This window comes from Ctenocephalides felis, unplaced genomic scaffold (genome assembly GCF_003426905.1).
Source record: "Ctenocephalides felis isolate EL2017-DRISC unplaced genomic scaffold, ASM342690v1 CF-g0.4_SCAFFOLD_01087, whole genome shotgun sequence".
NCBI classification, from domain to species: domain Eukaryota; kingdom Metazoa; phylum Arthropoda; class Insecta; order Siphonaptera; family Pulicidae; genus Ctenocephalides; species Ctenocephalides felis.
This window is the reverse complement of record NW_020537241.1, coordinates 300-10,127: the sequence shown is the minus strand read 5'-3', so window position 1 is coordinate 10,127 and position 9,828 is coordinate 300. Positions and strand designations below refer to the sequence as shown.

At 32.4% G+C, this 9,828-nt stretch overlaps 1 protein-coding gene and 1 pseudogene across 1 annotated transcript; both read left to right on the top strand.

Annotated features, from left to right (window-relative positions):
* The first annotated feature begins 353 nt into the window (after window positions 1–353).
* On the top strand, window positions 354–740 carry LOC113365524 (gastrula zinc finger protein XlCGF46.1-like). The gene has a single exon (XM_026607062.1). It carries the CDS (start codon window positions 354–356, stop codon window positions 738–740), a length of 387 nt encoding a protein of 128 aa, XP_026462847.1.
* Window positions 741–1,749: 1,009 nt separating this feature from the next.
* LOC113365526 lies at window positions 1,750–9,584 on the top strand (annotated as a pseudogene).
* Window positions 9,585–9,828: the final 244 nt, after the last annotated feature.

Below are 9,828 nucleotides of genomic sequence, written 5' to 3'. Positions count from 1 at the left end.
GAACAATTCTAACATGGCGGCAATGTGGCCAACATTGACGATTATTTTGACGTACAAAATAAACTTTCTATTATTTACATTACATTAAAATAGACATTATACATAAATGGAGTAATTTATAAAAATAAAAGTAATTTATAAAAATATTCCTGTTGAGATGATATGATTGAAGATGATTATCAAAACCATATCAAAACATTTCTTTCTAAAATGTTACGACGGGAAAAATTCCTAACCTTATGCTGCAAGTATCACCTTAAATTAGTTAAATTTAATATCATTGATTAAAATACATGATTAATTAGTACACAACTGTTTTCTCTGTTATAATCAGGTATCTAATATATCTAATAATGTCAGAAGAAAAAACTACCTCGATTAAAATTGAACCACTAGAATATTCAGCAGAAGATCCTCAAAATGAAGAGGATATTAAGTCTGAATCTTGTTCAGAGAATGGAGAAACATGTCTGGAAAGATTTATGAATTCTAAAATAACTGTAGAGGAAGAAATCAAACAGGAATTAATGCAGGCTCCTATAAACCCTTTCGTATGCACAATATGTGATAATGCATTTGCTTTAAGACACCATTTAGATCGACATATTATTGCTCATAACAGAGAACTGCCAATTCATGCCGGAGAACTTCTTTTGAAGTGCAAAATATGCAACAGAGACTTCCATTCATCAAAAGGTTTGAAACGACATATGTACACTCATACAACATATTGCTCATAACAGAGAACAGCCAATTCATTCTGGAGAACTTGCTTGCAAATGCAATATATGTAACAGAAACTTTCGCTCACCAAAAGGTTTGAAACGACATATGTTCACTCATACTGGAAAACAGCAACATATCTGCAAAATATGTGATAAAACATTCACACGATTGATTCGATTAGAGAAACACATGCTTATTCATTCTGAAGATCTTCCTTATAACTGTGGAATATGTAACAAACTATTTCGTTCCGTATATAGTTTAAAAAAACATATGACTAATCATTCTGGAAATTTTCTTCAGAAATGTGGAATATGCAATAAATCATTAGCACAATCTGATGCTTTAAATGCACACAAGTTTATCAATTCTAGAGAATTTCCTTATCAATGTGAAACATGTAGCAAATCTCTTCATGCATCAAAAACTTTAAATAACCATAAAGCTCAAAAATATAAAGTACCTATATGAGAAGAGACACTTGGGTGCTCATGTGAAAGCCAGTGAAATATTTATAAACGGTTATTTCTGTAAACCTGCTCTAATTATTGTGATTATTCTAGTATTGTTTAAATTGATGTACACATTTATATATTGATCATAAGCTTTTAGGACATACAAGCACTTGGTTGTGCATTATAATTAATTTAATTGCAGATTTTTTAGTGATATCAGTTCATGCAACTTGCCTCAAGGCAAAATGCTACTTACATCTAGTAGTTTTAGTTAAATTATATATCGATTTTATTAGCAATAATATGTTATTTAATGTCTCTTACTGTGATTGTTAATTTTAAATTTGCCTCATTTACAAATTTTCGTTATATTGTTCTTGTGTTGGCAGCATGTATACATTACGATTTTCATTGTTATGACATGACAGAATTGGCATCACTGGAAGGCTTTTGATATCAACATTCAACAAGACGTTTGTAACCTAGAAGCAAACTTTGCAATAATAATGTTTAATAAATTTATTTTTTAATATTAAATTTGTATATTTAAGTTTTAATTTAGTCAAAAATGAAGAATGAACGTTCAGTGGATAATTCCAGACCGTTTAAATTATAAGTAGTCTATCAAGTTTTCATTTGCAGGTGTTTAGATATATAAATTCATTAAAAATATTTATTTTACAGCTCATCAAATATTAAGTTTGACTGGTATTAGCTTCGAGAGGAAGAGCATAATTGTAAATATTAAATACAAATAATTTTCACTTTATTTTATCAAACTACAAAAATTTGTGTACTCATTTTTATAATAGGGCTTCGTGGAATTGACAATAGTACCTTTGAAAGACAATTTGAGAAGCATTAAACTAAATGCTAAGCAATGTAGAATTTATAGAGTCACATTAGGCGATTGTGAGGCTACTTTTCAATATTTTGATCCCTTTTTGGATATCTGCAAAAATGATTCAAAGACGTAAGTTGTTCTATGTTTTTACCCATAATTATCAATTTCTACTAGTAGGATTATTGATAAATATCCTTTCTATTACCAGGAGGTCTTTGGAGGTATTTTCCAAGTGTCACTTAGCGGCTGCTCAAAATATAGATCCTGATTGTAATGCAGGAGAATTATTTATCAATGTGCCCCATGAAGCAAGCCATCTCATTGGTGAAGGTAGAGGTTTAAGAGTTGGAATAGAATTTTCTTTAGAGCAACCTCAAGGTGGCTTGCATTTTGTTGTGCCTGAAACTGAAGGCACCATGGAAGAGGTTTGTGAAAGAAAATCACAATATAACTGGCAGTATTTTTATGATTGTTTTTTTTGGAGGGCAGCTCATATGTACACCTATGCACATGAAAACTCATCAAGACTCTGGTTTCCTTGCGTGTATTCTTATGCAGAGCCTTGTACTTGGAGTCTTGAGTTTACTGTTGACGCAGCAATGACAGCTGTCTCTTGTGGTGATCTTGTAGAAATTACTATGACGCCTGATATGAGGAGGAAGACTTACCATTATGTTTTAAATACTCCTGCTTGTGCTCCTAATATTGCTTTAGCTGTTGGGTATGGACTAGATATATCAATATTGTATTATTTATCAATAACTTTGTGCTTTTTTTTTTCATACTAGACCTTTTGAAACTTATGTGGACCCCCATATGCACGAAGTGACCCACTTTTGTCTACCACAACTATTGCCATTATTGAAGAACTCTGTTCGATATATGCATGAAGCTTTTGAGTTTTATGAGGAAACTTTAGCTACAAGATATCCATATCCTTGTTATAAGCAAGTTTTTGTTGATGAGGTGAATAAAGTTTCTTTAGAATTTAATTTAATTCATAGATTGTAAAATAAATCCCCTTTTATTCTTTTTAGACTGTTCAAGATGTAGCTGCCTACACTACCATGAGCATTCTGAGTACTCATTTGCTTCATTCCATAGCTATAATTGATCAAACTTATATAACCAGGAAAGCAATGTCTCAAGCAATAGCTGAACAATTCTTTGGCTGCTTCATTACTATGCAGAGCTGGTCTGACACCTGGCTCAATAAAGGAATTGCTGAATATCTATGTGGGTTGTACTCGAAGAAATGTTTTGGAAATAATGATTACAGAGAGTGGGTTAGACAGGAATTGTTGGATGTAAGTAACAGATTATGTTGTCATATTACTTTGATGTATTATTTTACATTGTTGGTGTAATGAAAAAAAAAACAAGTGCATGTCAGATTGAATTTTACGGTTTATTAATATTGCATGAAAAGCTTACAAAAGTGTACAGATAATTAAATAATTGCTTACAAAAAACCATACATAATCGAGACTCTAATGTGCGTTTGTGGAATCAAAAAAATGTCTTACATTTCAATCAAGATATAGAAGCGAATATGGAATCGGACAGTAAACCATCAGAAATCCCAAAACTACGAAAGACCGTTATTGGATCCAGCAAATACAGCAAGATACCTCGCGAAGAAGGTCGGACCAATATGTTTACATCGGAAAAGGTCTCGCTGCGTTCAACTTCATCAGTTTCTGACTCAAGACAGGAAGTAATATCATCTAGTAATAGTGCATCTACAAGCCTCACTCAACCACATTCTGATGTCAAGAAACCTCCTAATTCATGGCAAGTAGTGAATTTCAAAAAAAGAAAAACTTCATTTGAACCCTTAGGAATAGATGTCAAAATTCAAAACAGATTTTCGGCCCTTTCAACAATAGAAACAGCTAATGATGACATCTCAGTTAAACCGGCTCCAGTCAGTAAGCCCCCTCCAATATTTATTTACGGAGTTGACGATATTAATGTTATGTCTAATCAATTAAATGAAATAATTCCGCACGATCAATATTTCCTGAGAAGTTTAGCTAACAATACATTTAAAATTCTATGTAATTCTGTCGACCATTTTCGAACTTTATCCAGACATCTAAAAGAAACTAATGCCGTATATCGTACATATCAATTGAAAGAAGAGAAGGCTTATAGGGTTGTTCTTAGAAATGTACACTTTTCAACAAGCACAGATGCAATTAAATTAGAACTATTAAAACAGGGTCATGTCGTACGTAATATCCTAAATATTAGACATAGAATAACAAAAGAACTAGCTAGCTAGTTCATACCGTCCTATCAGTCTTTTATCGATATTATCGAAAATTTTAGAAAGACTTTTGTTGCAGAGATTGTCAGAAGATCATCCGAATGATAGTTGGATTCCTCACCATCACTTTGGCTTCAGAAAAAATCACTCTACAATTCAACAATGCAACAGAACGGTGTCTCGTATTCTTGAAGCCATGAATAGAAAGGAACACAGTGTAGCCGTATTCTTAGATGTCAGTCAGGCTTTTGATAAGGTTTGGCACTCAGGACTCCTATATAAAATCAAAACAACTTTTCCAAACTACTTCAATATCTTAAGCTCATATTTGCTTAATAGAAAATTTAGAATCATAATTAAAGATGTGACTTCGAGCATCAGAAATATAGAATGCGGGGTACCACAGGGCAGTGTGCTAAGCCCTGTACTTTATCTTCTTTTCACAAACGATATGCCCACAGATGATCTTCTAACCATATGCACTTACGCCGATGACATAGCAATTTTTTCATGCAATTCCGATATTAGAACAGCAACTTGTCAGTTACAAAATTATTTATCTAGTCTCGAAAAATGGTTTTTAGATTGGAATATCAAAATCAATATCGAAAAATCACAGCACATAATTATTTCTCTAAAACATCACAACAGTCCACCTATCATCATGAACAATTCAATAATTCCACTATGCAATTCTGTTAAATATTTAGGCATGCACATTGATTCGAAATTGACATGGAGAACGCACATTGAATATAAAAAGAAACAAATCCAACTGAAAGTAAAAGATTTTTACTGGCTTTTTGGGAGGAAATCTGAAATCTCTCTCGATAACAAGGTACTTTTGTATAAAACAATCATAGTGCCCATTTGGACTTATGGAATCGAACTATGGGGTTGCTCATGCAAATCTAACATAAACATCATTCAAAGGTGCCAGAATAAAATTCTGCGTATCCTTATTAATGCGCCTTGGTATATTTCGAATTTTTGCCTACATAAGGATTTGAAAATCTCAACAGTCAACGAAATGATCAAGATTAGAAGTTCATCTTTCAACAATAAATTAATCCAGCATACAAATCCTACAATTCAAGCGATTCACAGACCGATAAGAAGATTGAGCAAGAAATGGCCTTCCGATCTACCAAACACCTAGCCCAATGTCTGCACGCGTCCTGACGTAGTACGCGGCATACATCATCACGTCATCTTTCATTTATGTTATTATTTTTGTATTACTGTTTTAATTTAATTTTTATTTCAACTTTTTTCATTTTATATTCAATGTATTGCATTTTTTGTTTTTTTTTGTATTTTTTTTTTTTTGTAAATAAGACATTAAAGTCTTGATTAACAAAAATAAATTGTAACAAAAAAAAATTTTACATTGTTCTGGCTTTTAGGTTGTGGCTTATGAAGAACAGTATGGTGGTATAGTTTTGGATCCCAGCCAAGCGCCTGCACCTCTTCCTGTTGCCGCTGCCTCTGGCACATCTCCTGTAACAGGTGCTGGAGGGCCCCAAGGACGAGGAGGCAATCACCATGCTACAGTGGCTCAAAATAATGGACAGAATGTACACCATTTCCCTACCAGAAGTCTGCATACTATGTCACCAAAGTATATACAGGTATATGATCACACACATTTTATTAATGTTGGATGCATTTTATTAATGCATTTTTTAGGCAATGAGAAAAAAGGCTCATTTAGTCATTAGAATGTTGGAACATCGGATTGGTCAAGAATTACTGCTGCAAGTGTTTAACGAACAATTAGCTTTGGCTACGAATGCTTCTACACAGAAAATTGGTAAAATACATTTAATTAACTTATTACATATTATGATTTTTGTTTATATTCTTATATTTAAGGCAGTGGATTATGGCATCATATGCTAATTTCTACAAATGTCTTCACAAAAGCTATATTTACTGTTACCGGCAAAGATATGGCTGTTTTTGTTGATCAGTGGGTGAGGACTGGTGGACATGCCAGATTTTCGCTGACATCAGTTTTTAATAGGAAAAGGTAATAATCAGAAATCATGCCATCTGTTTTCTGCATTAATTAAAAAGTAAATGAATTTTCTCAATTTAATTCCTTTTTAGAAATACTGTAGAGTTGGAAATTGGACAGGATGCAGTTAGTCAAAGAGGTATTAGAAAATATGTTGGTCCATTGCTAGTTACTTTGCAAGAACTTGATGGAACTTTTAAACATACTTTACAAATTGAAAATACAGTTGTTAAAGCTGACATTACTTGTCATTCCAAGAGTCGTAGAAATAAAAAGAAAAAGATTCCTTTGTGTACAGGAGAAGAAGTTGATATGGATTTGAGCGCTATGGAGTAAGTAAAGTAAAGTTATATTTTTGGCTTTTATATCCATATTGATATATTTTTTCTTTTACAGTGATTCTCCAGTTCTCTGGATTCGCCTGGATCCTGAGATGACTCTTCTTACTTAGATCAACTCAAATCGACCAGCCAGATTACCAATGGCAGTGTCAGTTGAGACATGAGCGCGATGTTATTGCTCAGATGGAAGCGATTGATGCATTGGTACGCTACCCAACTCCTGCCTCGCGAATGGCTTTGACTGTCACTATTGAGAATGAACAAGCATTTTATAAAGTTCGATGCAAAGCTGCTGACAAAGGTGAGAACAAATATATTAGTGCGAGATGGAATTAAATGTATTACATGGTTTTAGGTGGCCAATGCAATGGTTTTCACTTGGGCAGGGCCTCCAGCCATGTTGGCTATTTTCAGAAAAATGTTTGGGTCTTTTTCAGCTGCTCATATCATTCGGCAGAATAATTTTACTGATTTTCAACACTATTTCCTCAAAAAACTATACCTGTTGCAATGGCAGGTGAATGACATTCAAAATTGTTTTCAAACAATATTTGTGATTGTCATAAATGTATCATCAAGCCGTAATGGGGTGATAGTATTGACTAACTGTCCTGGAAAAGATTAAACAAAAAAATATCTCAAGTTATTTGAAAATTATGAGCTTTTAAGTACAAATTAGAGCTTTGGTAAAATTGTGACCATTTTTCGTATATCGTATTACTTTTCTTCATTTATACTTTTAATTTATTCATGACAAGTTAGGTCAATACTATCACCCTGTTTGGGGCAGGCGAGATGACTTGAACAAACTTTCAGATGTAGTAGAGACAGATAGAGACCCAGGGGTCAGACATGCTCTCGTTAGAATGCTAATTGATAAACCGCCTTTTGTAACAGGCATAGGTGGGATACGAAGGATTTGGTAGAAAGAATTTGGAATAATATCAAGTAAGATTAGATTTGTATATAATGCATAACTCTGCAACGGTTAATGTTTATTTATATTTTTAGTGGCATGTTGTCTCATGATACAAGATTACGTTGTGATCTGGTAGATTTATATTTTGCATTGTATGGATCTAGAAGACCTCAATGTCTTCAAAGCAATGAAATGTCTAACTTGGTTAAACCTCAACGAGTATCAAATTCTAGGCCTAGTTAGGTCCACATTTTGGAGGAGAGGTAAAATAAAATAAGCATTATCTCTTAAAGCAAATTGCTGGAACTTCATATATAATTTAAAAGTTTTAAAAGCTTTAAAGTTTTAAAAGCTTTATGAAAACTAGACTTTCCAACTTTAGAATATTTTGATTTTTTTATTATTTATATTTTTTGAAAACCTATAGATATTGAAAGCACTGAACCCTACCTTTCCTAAAAACTAATCATTTGCTCCAGAAACCGCTAGCCTTCCCAAAAATTACATAATAATACTAATTTTCTCTATTTTTTAGTCAAAGCACCATTTCACCACCTCCATGGCTACTTCAACAATAACCAAACCCAGTTACAATCCCTCGCCCTTGATGTCATCTCATGACATGGACATATCAATGTCCAGTGGGCATCTGAAGAGACCTCCTCCAGAATCACAAGATGTTCGTGGTCTGCATAACATTAAAAGCGAATGAGATGAAATCGATAAAAAGCCTGTTAAGAGGGAATGTTTGGACATGGATGACCAACTTGGAAGACAGATTCTTGATTATTCTGATATGCACGAGGTTAAAATTTAAGGTATAATAGATTCTGATAATAATCTTTATGCATTTAATTGATCATGTTCTTTCATATATATTTTTTGTTTAATAGAGTGAATTAGAAAGTGATAAAAATATTGAATTCATGAGGCAAAATGTAGCGCTGCCTATTGATCGAAAACCATTTGACTTGAACAGTTCATTTGTGAAGTAGGAGTCTCAATCTGGTGCTGATGCAAGCATTTCAAAGGTGAGTTACATGTTTATATAAACAGAAAATTTAATATTATTGTAAATGTTGTTTTGTGATTAAATTTCACATCTATTAAGAGAAATTCCAAAGAGTTCATAAAATTCATAGGATCTTGACATTTTCAAACAACTAACATAATTTTCAGACAATTTGCAAACTTTTTATGCATTTTACAACATTTGAATATATTCTACAACATTTTTAAACAATTTACATTTTCAGTAAATTTGCAACATTTTTAGGCAATTTGTTTGCGTATTTTATAACATTTTGTTAGTATTTACAACATTTGAACAGTATCCATAACATTTTCAAACAAATTACAACATTTTCAGGCAATCTGCAATATTTTTAGACATACTACAACAATATGCAACATATTTGAACAAATTATGCCATTTGGAGACTATTTATAATATTATTAGACTATCTATGACATTTTGAAACAATTTATTTATTTATTTATTTATTTATTCATAAGTAAGCCGTAATCAATAATAATAGATATTATTTCCGGCTCTTGTCAAGCTTATTCATAGTTAATATTAAAAGGATAGTAATTTTATAATAATCATAGTAGCTGCACGAATTTCGCTTCTGAAAAAAAAGAGCTGAAAAAAAGCATTCAAACATTAAATACAATGTTCGTCATCAAGTTCATCATATTAAAGTCTATTTGACCACCAGTCAAGCTCCAAATTCTTGCACAAGGTTGAAAGTTATACTCATTTAAAACCGTAAAAATCTCTTCAAATCAATCTTCTCGATATGCTAATATTTTTATTACCACTGTAGATGAAAAAGAAGAACAAGGATAAAAAGAAACACAAACATAAGCATAAACACAAGCACAGCAAAAAGGACTCTTCAGGACAATCTATTAAAAAGCACCATAGTCATGATGGCAGCGGACAGCATACAAGACACATCTATCAAGTGTTCTCGAACAGGATAACCAGGAACTCTAAGCAGTGTTAGCTCAACGTCAAGCCCTGGTTCAAATTCACAAGACGTTTTTTGAGATATTTGTGATGAGGTAATTTATATAATTTGAATTATTCATATATATAATATTTCAAAGTAACTAGCAGCCCATTCGTCGAAATAAAAAAGGTATAAAGTGTAAATACTTTTATTTATACGTTTCGACACAAGATGCGTGTCATCATTCAGCACTACAACAACATTTGAAAATTTTATTACTAATATACAACAAT